This window comes from Scyliorhinus torazame, chromosome 11 (assembly GCF_047496885.1).
Source record: "Scyliorhinus torazame isolate Kashiwa2021f chromosome 11, sScyTor2.1, whole genome shotgun sequence".
Taxonomy (NCBI): domain Eukaryota; kingdom Metazoa; phylum Chordata; class Chondrichthyes; order Carcharhiniformes; family Scyliorhinidae; genus Scyliorhinus; species Scyliorhinus torazame.
In genome coordinates this window covers 126,966,021-126,980,775 of record NC_092717.1, presented here as the reverse complement: position 1 = coordinate 126,980,775, position 14,755 = coordinate 126,966,021, and the positions used below count along the sequence as shown (strand labels likewise).

Below are 14,755 nucleotides of genomic sequence, written 5' to 3'. Positions count from 1 at the left end.
TCGGGCGATTAGCGAGGCGAAGGCCAAGACATCTGCCTCCGCATGCACTTCCAACCCCGGCTGATCCGACACCCTGAATATGGCTTCTAGGAGACTTGCTCCGAGTCTCACGTTCACCAAATTTGAGATTACTTTAAAAACCTCCCTCCAGTTTTGGACAGGACCAAAACATATGAACGTAATTGGTGGCAAATCCCCCCCTCCCCCCCACACCATTCACAAACATCCTCCACCCCCTCAAAAAGTCAGCTCATCCTCACCCTTGTGAGGTGCGCCCTATACACCACCTTCAACTGTATCAGCCCCAACCTCGCGCATGAAGTTGACGCATTCGCCCTCCGGAGCACCTCACACCATGACCCCCTCCTCAATATCCTCCCCAATTCTTCCTCTCACTTCACCTTAATCCTCTCTAGCGATACCTTACCTTCCCCCAGAATTTTCTGCTTCATTTTAACCTCTCCAAATTTAGTCACCCAGACAACTGGAGCTTTGGATGCCCTTCCTTACTTCCATGTGGAAATGTGTCTACTCTCTATCCAAACTAACCCTTCATTAAAAACCTCCACTGGTCATTGTTAGTTTAACATTTGTGAAGCAGTCCATTACATTAATAATTATTCCATTGGATGATTTTTCTTGTGAAGTATGTGGTGCTTAAAGATCATATCAGTGTTTTGTTACTGTTTGTTTTTGTTCAATACGGAAAGAGGAAGTCTAACGTGGGTAAATATAGAAATTTAACCCCTTTATATAATTCTCCGTGGGGACATATTGGTTATAAAAAACAAGATATTTACTGTTCATATTTGTTCTTCATTTATTGAGCAGCGAAAGATGATTAATTTATTTGTTTCACTGGTTGTTTTTCTCTTTGTACATTTTTTTGCAGATGATGAGTAAATCTAGTCAGTTATTTTATTAGACAAAGTAAAAAGTGAACGGTACGTTCTTATAGTTGTAGTCTACTTTTCATAATTTAAAAAAAAATCATTTACTACAATTTGTCTGAATCTAGAAGTGAGAAGTATAAAACTCTTGCATTTATTTTATTTTCTGCATTACAGCTAAGGCACTGTTACCATTTAAATATTAGTGCTGCTTTTGGCAAAGAAATAACAAGCATACTGATGGATTAAAAAACATAGTTCTGGCGTTCGTTTATTAATTAAAAAGTATGTACTGTCTAATTGGTCTCTGGAAGCAACTTGATTAGTACTGTTTTTAAATGGTCACAGCGTAAAACCACAGCTGCGACATTGTGTGGTGAGCTGGAGTACAGTTGTATATTGCTGTTGCAAGCACCGAGAGTTGTCTTTCTGTTTTTATACTTCACACCCTCACCCATAAATCCCCACGTATTTATGTCCACATTCACCCATAGACAGAGAGTACCATCTAAACATCCACACACACACCCCACCCTTTCCAATACACACCTCACATGAACACCTCACAGAAAGGTTTCTATGTGTCATTTGTGGTGGGGTTTCTTTTTTAACATAGAATTTACAGTGCAGAAGGAGGCCATTCGGCCCATCGAGTCTGCACCAGCTCTTGGAAAGAGCACCCTACCCAAGGTCAACACCTCCACACGATCCCCATAACCCAGTAACCCCACCCAACACTAAGGACAATTTTGGACACTAAGGGCAATTTATCATGGCCAATCCACCTAACCTGCACATCTTGGGACTGTGGGAGGAAACCGGAGCACCCGGAGGAAACCCACGCACACACGGGGAGGATGTGCAGACTCCGCACAGACAGCGACCCAAGTCGGAATCGAACTTGGGACCCTGGAGCTGTGAAGCAATTGTGCTATCCACAATGCTACCGTGCTGCTGGGAGTTCCTCTCTGGCTCTGTCAGCGAGTTCCCCACCGCTATCTAACCACAGTTAGTCATGTTTCTGGGTCCTGCGGATTGTATCACCGGGCAAGCCCACACTTTGAATTATTTTCAGCACTGGGGAGCTGAGCTCGCTGGCCAGACCGGCTTCTCGGAGATTGTGCCACCATTTTGAAAGGATGCCCTGATCTCTAAGTGGGCTTGAGGGTGGCAGTGCCAAGGTGCCATCCTGTCAGTGCTATGGTGCCTGCATTCAAGAGGGAGTGCCAGAGGGCCACCTTGCCCCTTCCCCGAGCACTCTGGCCTGGGGTGGGCGTTCCACCTTCCCCATGTTTGTATGGACCAATACTGAACTGTGCTTGGCTGTGGTCTCCCTGGGGAGGCTGGTAGATGTCGGGAACTCGATAGAGCCCGGGTCAGCACACCTAAGACGGCTTTAAACCTACTTAGGCATGCGAGGCTTGGTCCTGCCATTGTGGGCAGGATCCTGAGTGCGATGTCTCACGAGATTTGGGTACATCTCACTCGGCATACTGGCTGTTGGTAAGCCCGCAGGCGGCCTCTCCCAGCATCTACTGGCCACATCGTGCTCCCGTTTGGGCGCGATGTGGCCGTTAGATCGCGCCCCTCATGTTTCTTATGCACAGCTCAGGCAGGCATATCTCATGTGTGTCTCTCCATGCCCTGTACCCCGCCTCCCAGCACACCTCACATTTTCTGCTCCTCTCATGTAACACACTTTACATCCCCATCTGCTGTGCACAGTTCACACATTGTTCAGCCCCCTCCACTCCCACATACTTAACAAAAACACAAAAGCTACCAAAACTGTTCACGGTATATAAACTGACGGTGGCAGATGAAAACTATCTGGAACTGTAATCTTTTTAAAAAATAAATTTAGAGTACCCAATTATTTTGTTTCCCAATTAAGGGGCAATTTAGTGTGGCCAATCCACCTAAAATGCACATCTTTGGGTTGAGGGGGTGGAACCCACGTAGTCACAGGGAGAATGTGCAAACTCAACACAGACAGTGACCCGGGAATGGGGTCGAACCGGATCCTCAGCGCCACAGGCAGCAGTGCTAACCACCGTGCCACCGTCTGGAAGTGTATTCCTTTGCTCGTTAGTTTGAACAAGTCTGTGTCACCAGTGGCAGTTAACAAAACAAAGTAGTTTAATCAAGTTTCTCTTGATGCTAGGTACTCTGGTCCCATGGTCCTAGGCAGCTTCTTTGTTGTGAAATATTCCAGCTGGCCCATACATTCTTTCTGCATTCCAAAGAGCACACATTTTGTTCTCTGTCACAACTATTCCCATTTAGTTGCCGCTGACAAGCTTTTGAAGTAGCCTGCCTCTCTCTCTTTCTCTCATCTAGTCACTTCAAATTCTAATCTAACTATCTTGTCCTTGGGCAGCACCTTCCAACTCCATGACCATTACCATCTAGGGCAAGGGCAGTAGATACATGGAAACTCCGCCACCTGGAGTTACCACCCCAAACCACTCCCATACTGCCTTGGAAATATATCACCGTTCCTTCACTGTTGCAGGGTCAAAATCTTGGAATCCACTACCTAACTGTTCATTGGGTGTACCTATACCTCAGGGACTGCAGTGGTTCAAGAAGGCAGCTCACCACCACCTTCTAAAGGGCAACTAGGGATGAGCACTAAATGCTGGCCAAGCCAACAAAGCCCACATCCCGTAAATTAACTTTTAAAAATCTAACTCTTGTTGCTTACTCAGGACAATAATCTTCCATCTTCTCTCTTTCACACACAAATTCATTTTCGCTGTCTCTTATACTTTTACTCACTTTCTTTGTAAGTTTGCCTGTTCTCCTAATTGCTTCCATTATGCCTGGATGTATCTCCCTCCTGTTCTTTTGCTATTTTACTGAAATTGATACATCTTTTTTTTGCGAAGGCCGTGCACAAAGAAAAATGAATGTGAACAATGTTCTTGGTGATGATTGCAAGGATCTTCCTGTTGATCCATGTCTGTCCCTTGTTTTTCCTTTTAATTTCTGTCTTGGCTATTTCAGTTTCTGCACCTGGATGGTTAATGGGGTGTATGCCTTTAAAATGGTCTTCACCTTTAATTTAACAAATGAAGAAATTGAAGCAGGTGTGCTGTTTGGTCCGACATCAATGATGATACATCTTAATGGACATGGCTGACGGCCAATAGACTTTCAGATTGTCAGGTCTTATCAATAAATCATGCTGGTTGGTCAGGTTTTTCTCTGGAATGTTCCATGCTCTGTGAGACTTTATTTCCAGTGTTTAGTTTTGTTTTGAACTCCGCAGAAGGAGGCTCTTTTGAGTTTCTCTCTCCCTGAAAGGGTAAACCTCTCTCAAACACCTGGTTGGAGACTCTATTTTCTCTTCAGTAAAGCTGGAGGACATTCTAGTGAACCTGGAAACCAAGTAAGAGTAAAATTCAGGCTGACGGGTTTGAAGGGAGACAAAGAAAGTCTTAAAGTCCAGACAAGCCACCAGCTGAAAGCAGGGTCAGTCATTAAAGACTCTTTTCGACTCTTGTGTGGGGAACTCTGTCCTTGTCTCAGAAAGGCTGTCGGTCATTTTGGTGGAGTTGGAAGCAAATAAGAATAACAGGCTGTGAGGGAATACCGCAGCTGGAAGTTCTGACTGAATGCTGTGCCAGTAGATCCTCGTTAGCAATCCAGATGGTGCTTTCAATCACTCCGCATCCAGTGAGGACAGCCTGTTGCTGCAACAACTTCAACACCCGAAGCAAGGACACTCATCTTTCATTTCAGATTAATCCTTTTATTTTTACCCCTCCCCTCCCTCTGTGTGTCTGTCTTGTGTGTGTTTGGGTAGAGGGCAGGATGGTAAAAAGGGGAGGGGGAGTAGTAGATTAGCTGGCCGTTATTCTATTATAAGTATTGCATGTCTTATCTCTATTTTTGTTATAAATAAACCAACTGTTTCACTTATAAATCTGGTGCCTGTAAGTCATTGGAGCAGTCAAGGGCCAAATCTCAGAAACTTTATACACATTATTGGTTGCGTCACTTGTTTTGGGACTCTGGGGTCTGTGAGGCTGGAATCAACCGTGCACTAGCCCAGGGTGCCATAACAAGGTGCAGATTTGGAATAAGTATGGGAGATAACATTTGTGAAGTGATGTAACATAACAGCAAAGAGAAACTAATGGTTAATTCCTAGGCTAGCAGAGATTGAGCCCACGCGCCTGGAGAGAGCAAGGGATTGATATGGGAGAGAATGTGAAAGCCCATTTTGCAATGCTGCCGAACCCCTTCAACCATCTCTCCCTGCCCTGATAACATAATGCTTAAAAAGCCTGCAGCATATCAAAATTAATTCCTTATTGAGGACCGCCCAGTGCATTTAGAAGGATAAAACATTACTCGCAACACTGGACAACTATCAATCCCCTCCAAAATAGGCATAGTAGATACTGCCACCTTCTCCATAGATGGAAGGTTAAAGCATCCCAATTCTGGGGCTGTTCAGCTCCTAATCAGACCTTGGAGACTTCTTCGAACACTGTCCTCAGAGGAAATTCATTGGCATCCTACAAGATTTCATGCTGTTTCACTGGAAGCTTTGGCCTTGATATCTGACGGGGATATTGATGTTTGATTTTGTGGGTTTCTTTTCCTACTACCATACAGAAAAAGTTTAAGTAGTTGTCTGGAGGTTTATGTTCATATAATCGGCCAGGATTTATAATCCAGACTGGAATAGTTGCGACATATGGGTGAAACCCAAACCAAGCGCAAGGGCCTGCAGCAAATGATATGGAGGATGAGAGGTGAGTTTTGAGTGCATCAGGGTTTGAGATTTGCATTGGATCAGACTTGGATTGCAGTGTGGCCCAAGAGCTGGTAAGAAGGATCTTTTGTGATGCTTACCTCTTTATGATGGGATCAAAGCTATGGTGCTAGTGTCTAATTTGGGAGCACAGTAAGATGTCGCTGTAGTGAGCTCAGTGTTTGATAGCACTTGCTGATCAGCCCAGATCCTGCTGCTTCGTTTTAATTTTAAGACGCAACAGTGACCAGCTAATTTCATCTTGAATGTCAATTTTTAAAGTGAAAAGAACAGAAAGTGGTGTATTCTGGAGTAGCAGAGAGCAGGCTAAAACCTAAAAGGGTGGAGGGGAGGGGGATGGTGATGAAAGTAAGACCGTCTTTTCTAACTATCCAGTTAGTCTCGATCAGGTATAGTATTGCAAGTCATTAAATATCACCATCGAGTAGACAGAAAATTATACTTTAGTTACCAAAAATTATTTCCACGCTTTATCTCAGTTCTGCAAAGTCTTCTGAGCATTTAAGATATTCCTACTACTGCTGGAGGTACCAACACTTTGCCTAAAATGCAGCCAGCGTTGTCTAAAATCCTAAATTATTTTGGCTGACTTAATTTAAAATATACAATCTGGCAGAGAGATTTTATTTACATGCTACAGTGGATTGCAATTTTGCAGTTTAATGTTTCTTATTTGATCACTGTAGGCTTCTAGTGTCAAACTGGAAAACGTTTATTTTTGATCTGAACTATATGCTTCATAAGATTGGTTTATAATTCATAGCATTCTACCACATGGCTTTCTTGCCCTTTTCTTCCATTGCACAAAGGAAGACAGAAATGTAGTATTTAGCATTTTTCAAACGATTGATTATAGTAAGTATGAAGTACCTATTGCAAAAAAGACATTTTATTTTATTATTGGACCTTGCATTTGTATTTTCTTTTCTATTCCTTCTTTTGCTCCTTACTTAACCCATTACTACTCCCTTTTGGCTCTGCCCAGCAACGTCTTTGTCATATTATGTCTCCCGTCTTCCACTCTCTTGCACATCTTTTTCCACCCTTCCCCACTTAACCTACTTAAAATCTTTTACGTTTCTAACTTTTCCCAGTTCTAATGAAAGGTCATCGACTGAAATGTTGACTTTCTCTCCGCAGATACTGCCAGACCTGCTGAGCATTTCCTCCATTTTCTGTTCTTTTTTTAGGTTTCCAACATCTATAGCATTTTGCTACATCAGTGATTCCCACAATTGGTAATAGGTTGGACACTTTAATATAAATCCTAGCTCCGACATTTTCTAATTTCTGTGACTGATTTTGTGTTTTTTTGGTAGCATGCTGATAGCCACCAGATTCCATCCAGGTTTAAGCCCCCTCCAGGACTTGAGCACACAAATTAAGGCTGGCATTCCAGGGCAGAAGTTCACTGAAGAAGTACTGCGCTGTGATTTTGATGCAATGTTAAACCGCCTGCCTTCTTGGCTGGATATAAAAGATTCCTTGGTACTATTTTGATGAAGAACAGGGGTGTTATCCCCAGTGGTCAGGCCAATAGCTATCCTTCAATCTCAATATCACAATCAGATTATCTGTACATTATCGTATTACTGTTTAGGAGTTTGCTGTGAGCAACTGACGCATTTCCTATACTACAACAATGACAACACTTCGAAAGAACTCTGTAAAGTGCTTCGCAATGTCCACTGTTTGTGAAAAGCACTACATGAATGAAAGTCTTTTTTTCTTGCATCCCTTCCTTTCTTTCAGGGTAAGAACCAGCAGCAGGCTGAGAGAAAATGAACTTTGAAAAAACAATCTGAATTACGGCTGGGTACTTTGTACTGCCACTCGAGTGCTGTATATTCTGGAACTTTTTTATGTTGCCGTTTTTTTCTGCTTACATGATTGCCATTTTCCTCTGCTTACATGATTACTTATTTATTTGTTGCAGGTGGCTTCCTTAGCTGGAGTAGGAGGACGAGTAGAAATTGAACAGAATTTTCTCAATAATAAACTGAAGACGATCACTGCTTACTTTGGTGACTTAATCCGGAATCAGTAGAGCAATTTAAAGTTCAGTGTTGTATGATTTATGTTTGATCCTAATAAAACTTTTTGATGAAGTGGTATGGACTGCTCATTCCAGTGAGAAAAAGAACAACTTGCATTTACATAGTACCTTTAACATAGTAAAACATCCAAGGTGCTTCACAGACAGAATTATCAGGGGAAAATCGACACGAGTGGGTATGGAGATATTAGGACACGTGACCGAGAGCATGGGAGAGAGGCATAGGGAGCAAATTTTACAGCTCTGGATCTTGGCAGGTAAAGGCGGAACCACCAATGGTGAGGAAAAGTGTATCTGACCAGAGTCCTCTAATTTTAATTGTAGGAAAGATATTGAGGTAATAGAGAGAATACAGGTTCAGGAGAATGCTGCCTTGTATGAAAAATTGCAAATAAACAAAGACCTGAAATTTGGATCTGCTTGCATTAGGAGCAAAGAGTTTCTGGTGATTTTAAAAGAGATGCTTAAAATTATGAAGGGTTGGGACAGAGCTGATAGAATCCAGGCTACTTACAATGATTGAGGAGTGCAGAATAAATGTAAATGAAATTGAAGGTAAGAATTTTAGATCATCAGGAAAACCTTCGAGGGTTGTGAGGCTCTGAAATGCACAATTGAATTTTGAGATTGAAGCAGTTAGCAATTTAAAATAATGATCATAAAGGGAAATGGGAACAGGGCAGGGACTGTTAGGGAGGATACACACTAATGTGGAACAAACGACCTGTTTCCATGCTATTAGTTTCTATAACATACATGTCCACTTCTGTAGCTACAGCTTAATGATCAGCTTTTAAAGACTAAGGATGGGATTCTCTGAAAATGTGGCTAAGTGTTGACGCCAGTGTAAACACCGGAGTGTTTCTCGCCGGCATGAACAGGCCACTTGGCCCAGTAATTCTGTTGCCCACAGGGGACCAGCATGGCGCTGGAGTGCTCCAGCTGCCGTACGCGGCCCTGCACTGCTCGCCGCAGGTCGCTCGCAACATGGCGGCGGCACACAGCGGGCTGGCGCGGAAGAAGGTAGGGACCCCCCGATCGTCCCCCGACCGGCGCCGCGTGCGACTGGCACTGGAGAATTGCGTTGTGGCCCATCGCGGCGTCAACTCAGATTCTCCGAGCCGACGCGGGCTCGGAGAATCCTGGCCTAAATTCCTATTTATCTCCATAAGTTCTTTAGCCCATGCTAAACATGGACCAATAATTTACATTTTTATTCATTCGAAGCTGGTCCTACGAATTAAACTGGTGCGGGTCCTGATATATCTGCCCCCTCACCTTTCCACTTACTTCATCCACAAACATGAAAGTTAAGGTCAGAAGAACCAAACCTCATGATTTTGTAAGGAATTGAACCAATTATTATCAATAACAATCATAGCAGATATTTCTTCCCATCAACCTGTATTAGATTTGAGCTAAATAAGGGAGAACCAGATGAAAGATCCATACCCAAAACTGCAACTTCTCTGCACTCTCCACAGATGCCGTGTGACTTGCTGGGTCTCGGCTTCTGCCAGACTGCAACATTCAGTTTCTCTCCAGATTATGTTATCACTGATGATTTCTTCAGTTGGAGAACAGTAAACAGATATTGGCAGCAGTCCACTTTATTGATGAACAAGGTAATACTTTGACCAATGTGATTATCAAACAGCTGTTGCACAGTCAAAACAACTTGGATGATTCCATAATTGTCTCTGCTGACAGGGGCCACCCAACACCCTTTCAGTGGAAGCATGACTCAACATTCTGAATAAACCCTTCGTAAGGAGGAAATGACAGATTTTAGAAAATAAGGCTAGTTGATCATGTTCTGCTTAAGGACAGGACATCAGTAGTTCAATGTTAGACTGGATTGTCCTGGTTTATACTAAAATGCCTGTCTTGCTGATTCTGAAGGTGATAGTAAAAATAGAAAAATGGTTTATTTGATTAGACTTTTTATACTGATCATTTTTACTGATGCTTCCTGCAGTTACTTGCAAGAACAACTGTGATTGGAATGGAGTTCAACATAAACATCTGTGATTAAACATTATTTTAATTAAGTATTTCATTGGAAGAAACATTCAACAACTGCATTGGTACCGCTCCCGCTGCACCCAAAGAAGCTTTGTTTTCAACTATTTTATAATATTTGTTCAAACATTAATTAGTACAAACTCTGAGGAGGGCATAATTGGTTCGCCTTTTGAAACATTGAACCAATGGAATCCAGACAGTAAAGTCAAGTAAACACAAACATCACACTGGAATGAATCATGACTCAAACTTAGGGTATGTGCACTAACTCAGCAGTACAAGCCGAAAGATTTTCAATCTCAATCTGATATAATAATAATGATTTTTAGAATAATCTTTATTGTCACAAGTAGGCTTACATTAACACTGCAATGAAGTTACTGTGAATAGTCTATTAAGGAATTGTATAAGTATTTTGGGTCAAAGCAAGAATGAAGAGAAGACCGACCTAAACCTTTTACTCATTTTATTTCGGGTCCTTTGGTCATTTGAGGTAAATTTGTCTTTGGGAGTTACTGTCAAACAGCGTATAACAGATCATCCACTCATTAAATGTACTTCTTAATTTTCACTTCATTCGTCTTAAATAGAAGTCAGAATCATAGAATTTACAGTGCAGAAGGAGGCCATTCGGTCCATCGAGTCTGCACTGGCTCTTGGCAAGAGCACACTACCCAAGGTCCACACCTCCACCCTATCCCCATAACCCAGTAACCCCACCCAACACTAAGGGCAATTTTGGACACTAAGGGCAATTTATCATGGCCAATCCTAACCTGCACATCTTTGGACTGTGGGAGGAAACCCACGCACACACTGGGAGCACGTGCAGACTCCGCACAGACAGTGACCCAAGCCGGAATCGAACCTGGGACCCTGGAGCTGTGAAGCAATTGTGCTATCCACAATGCTACCGTGCTGCCCTGGAGAGACGTATCACAGGTTGCTAATACAGTACCACTATCCACTGTTTTACACATCAGTCAAATTCAAAATTACTCTCTTGTATTCCATTCACTTTCTTACAACACTGAAGGAGGCCATTCAGCCCATGCGTCTGTGGTGAACCTTAGTGAATATGCTGTGATGTAAATCCAATAAGGTTGCCAATATTTTTCTTCTTTCACAAATAGTGTCAGCCCTGTACAGGAATTTCTTTCACTATTCCTCAGATTCATGTCAGGCAAGAAAGCATTGGAAAATCTGTGTGAAATTAGATGGATTTCTTACAGGTCTAGCAACTCAAGACTGGGCAACCATGAGACGCTGTGGGCTATCAGCAACAGCAGAGTTGTAACCTCATGGCCTGACATATCCTCACTCTACCATTACCACCAGACCAAGGATCAACCTGGGTTCAATGAAAAATGCAAGGGGGCATGCTAGGAGCAGCACAAGACATACCCAAAAATGAGTTTTCAACCTAATGAAGCTACAACACAGGACTACTTGCATGCCAAACAACATAAGCAGCAACTGATGGAGTTAAGTGATTCCACAAACAGCAGATCAGATCTAACCTCCGCGGTCCAGGAAAGATAGGACAGACTTGGTGGGAGAATCTTTGTGATATATATAAGAAAAACGCAGCAAAGTTTAGAAAGGCAATGACAATAGTGTGCTGATTGGCACAGTTGTAAGGCACCGAGGAGGTTGTTGAGACACTCCGCAGACAGTTCGTAGAGAAGGAGGAAGAGAACGAAGGAAACAGTAAAGAAAGTGAGAACATTATTGAGGAACTCCGGGAGAAGTTAGCCGCTAAAGACGGAAATCGCCGATGTAAAACCGCCCACCAGTCTTGCATAGTACACCGTAGTAGCTTCCAAACCCAGTACGACAAGGCCTATCAGACACACAAAGCGCGCAGTCTTGATACGAGAGGAGACTGAACACCAGGTAACCTAATTATCAAAGAAATGCGCTGATTTACAGGCAGCTTTAAGAGCTCCACCAGTCCACCAAAGAACAAAGACAGAGCACCGTTGACGACGTTAAATACCAGCGGAAGATAGATAAGCTCCAATCGTTACTTTCAGTTCAGAACGGTTTTATGTGTGCCTTCGGGACAGACGAGACAGATGAGGAAGAGTTGGCAGATAGGGAAGAGTTAACTGAAAGCGCGTAAATGTATATTAAAGGAACGGAAAGTCAAAAGCAGCCGGCACGCATCCCAAAAAGAAAGGCACCAGCAGCACCGGCTGCACAGGTCGCACCAACCCCCACAGCTGCCCCGACACCCATGAATCCGATAACCACAGAGAGAAGGATTAGAGACCAAGCAGGCCCAGATATCACCTACACCACCCCACTTTCGGTAACCCAGTTAACATACAACATTACAGCGCAGTACAGGCCCTTCGGCCCTTGATGTTGCGCCGACCTGTGAAACCACTCTAAAGCCCATCTACACTATTCCCTTATCATCCATATCTTTATCCAATGACCATTTAAATACCCTTAATGTTGGCGAGTCCACTACTGTTGCAGGCAGGGCATTCCACACCCTTACTACTCTCTGAGTAAAGAACCTACCTCTGACATCTGTCCTATATCTATCTCCCCTCAATTTAAAGCTGTCCCCTCGTGCTAGACATTATCATCCGAGGAAAAAGGCTCTCACTGTCCACCCTATCTAATCCTCTGATCATCTTGTATGCCTCAATTAAGTCACCTCTTAACCTTCTTCTCTCTAACGAAAACAGCCTCAAGTCCCTCAGCCTTCCCTCATAAGATCTTCCCTCCATAGCAGGCAACATCCTGGTAAATCTCCTCTGCACCCTTTCCAATGCTTCCACATCCTTCCTAGAATGCGGCGACCAGAATTGCACGCAATACTCCAATGCGGCCGCACCAGAGTTTTGTACAGCTGCAACATGACCTCATTGCTCCGAAACTCAATCCCTCTACCAATAAAAGCTAACACACCGTACGCCTTCTTAACAACCCTCTCAACCTGGGTGGCAACTTTCAGGAATCTATGTACATGGACACCGAGATCGCTCTGCTCATCCACACTACCGAGAATCTTACCATTAGCCTAGTGCTCTGTCTTCCTGTTATTCCTTCCAAAATGAATCACCTCACATTTTTCTGCATTAAACTCCATTTGCCACCTCTCCGCCTAGCTTTGCAGCTTATCTATGTCCCTCTGTAACTTGTAACATCCTTCCGCACTGTCCACAACTCCACCGACTTCAGTGTCATCTGCAAATTTACTCACCCATCCTTCTACGCCCTCCTCCAGGTCATTTATAAAAATGACAAATAGCAGTGGCCCCAAAACAGATCCTTGTGGTACACCACTAGTGACTGGACAGGCTGAATATTTCCCATCTACCACCACCCTTTGTCTTCTTCCAGCTAGCCACTTTCTGATCCAAACTGCTAAATCACCCTGAATCCCATGCCTCCATATTTTCTGCAATAGCCTACCGTGGGGAACCTTATCAAACGCTTTACTGAAATCCATATACACCACATCAACTGCTTTACCCTCATCTACCTGTTTGGTCACCTTCTCAAAGAACTCAATAAGGTTTGTGAGGCACGACCTACCTTTCACAAAACCGTGTTGACTATCTCTAATCAAATTATTCCTTTCCAGATGATTATACATCCTATCTCTTATAAACCTTTCCAAGACTTTGCCCACAACAGAAGTAAGGCTCACTGGTCTACAGTTACCGGGGTTGTCTCTACTCCCCTTCTTGAACAAGGGGACAACATTTGCTATCCTCCAGTCTTCTGGCACTATCCCTGTAGACAATGATGACATAAAGATCAATGCCAAAGGCTCAGCAATCTCCTCCCTAGCTTCCCAGAGAATCCTAGGATAAATCCCATCCTGCCCAGGGGACTTATCTATTTTCATACTTTCCAGAATTGCTAACACCTCCTCCTTATGAACCTCAAGCCCTTCTAGTCTAGTAGCCTGTATCTCAGTATTCTCCTCGACAACATTGTCTTTTTCCTGTGTGAATACTGACAAAACATATTCATTTAGCACCTCTCCTAGCTCCTCGGACTCCACGCACAACTTCCCACTACTGTCCTTGACTGGCCCTACTCTTACCCGAGTCATTCTTTTATTCCTGACATATCTATAGAAAGCTTTAGAGCTATCCTTGATCCTACCTGCCAACTACTTCTCATGTCCCCTCCTGGCTCTTCTTAGCTCTCTCTTTAGGTCCTTCCTAGCTAACTTGTAACTCGCGAGCGCCCTAACTGAACCTTCACGTCTCATCTTTACATAAGCCCCCTTCTTCCTCTTGACAAGTGATTCAACTACTTTAGTAAACCACAGTTCCCTTCGCTCGACCACTTCCTCCTTGCCTGACAGGTACATACTTATCAAGGACGCGCAGTAGCTGTTCCTTCAACAAGCTCCACATTTCAATTGTGCCCATCCCCTGCAGTTTCCTTCCCCATCTGATGCATCCTAAGTCTTGCCTCATCACATCATAATTACCTTTCCCCCTGATATAACTCTTGCCCTGTGGTATATACCTACCCCTTTCCATCGCTAAAGTAAACGTAATCGAATTGTGGTCACTATCACCAAAGTACCTCCAAATCTAACACTTGTCCTGGTTCATTACCCAGTACCAAATCCAATATGGCCTCGCCTATCATTGGCCTATCTACATACTGTGTCAGTTAAGGGACGCTTGCGGTAAAATTACTCCATTTCAGCCCACTGCAGACCCACATAGCTTCTTTGAGGAGGTGCACCAGGAAAAGGTCATGTACAAATTAGATGAGAGGGAGGAAGTAAGATTGATTGTAAAGAGTCTCAGCCAGTTGGTACGATCAGCTGTGCCAGAACCCCAAATCGTAGGAGGAGGAACCCAAGAGGAAATGAAGGCCGCAATACTAGATGCTATTGGAGACAACAAAGGGGATCCGGTGGAGGGTTTGAACAAATGCAGACAAAAGAATTGGAACATCCGACCGCCTTTGCCGGTCGCCTCTGGATACATTTCAAGGCAGTATACG

The 14,755-nt window shown here is 43.6% G+C and overlaps 1 protein-coding gene across 1 annotated transcript in view; it reads left to right on the top strand.

Annotated features, from left to right (window-relative positions):
* tgs1 (trimethylguanosine synthase 1) overlaps positions 1 to 7,787 on the top strand; it is a 94,519-nt gene extending 86,732 nt beyond the window's left edge. Inside the window, exon 13 of the mRNA XM_072467748.1 lies at positions 7,616 to 7,787. Coding sequence (XP_072323849.1) covers positions 7,616 to 7,726 — 111 coding nt within the window. The 3' untranslated portion in view covers positions 7,727 to 7,787. The remainder of the gene's footprint in view (positions 1 to 7,615) is intronic.
* The last annotated feature ends 6,968 nt before the right edge of the window (positions 7,788 to 14,755 follow it).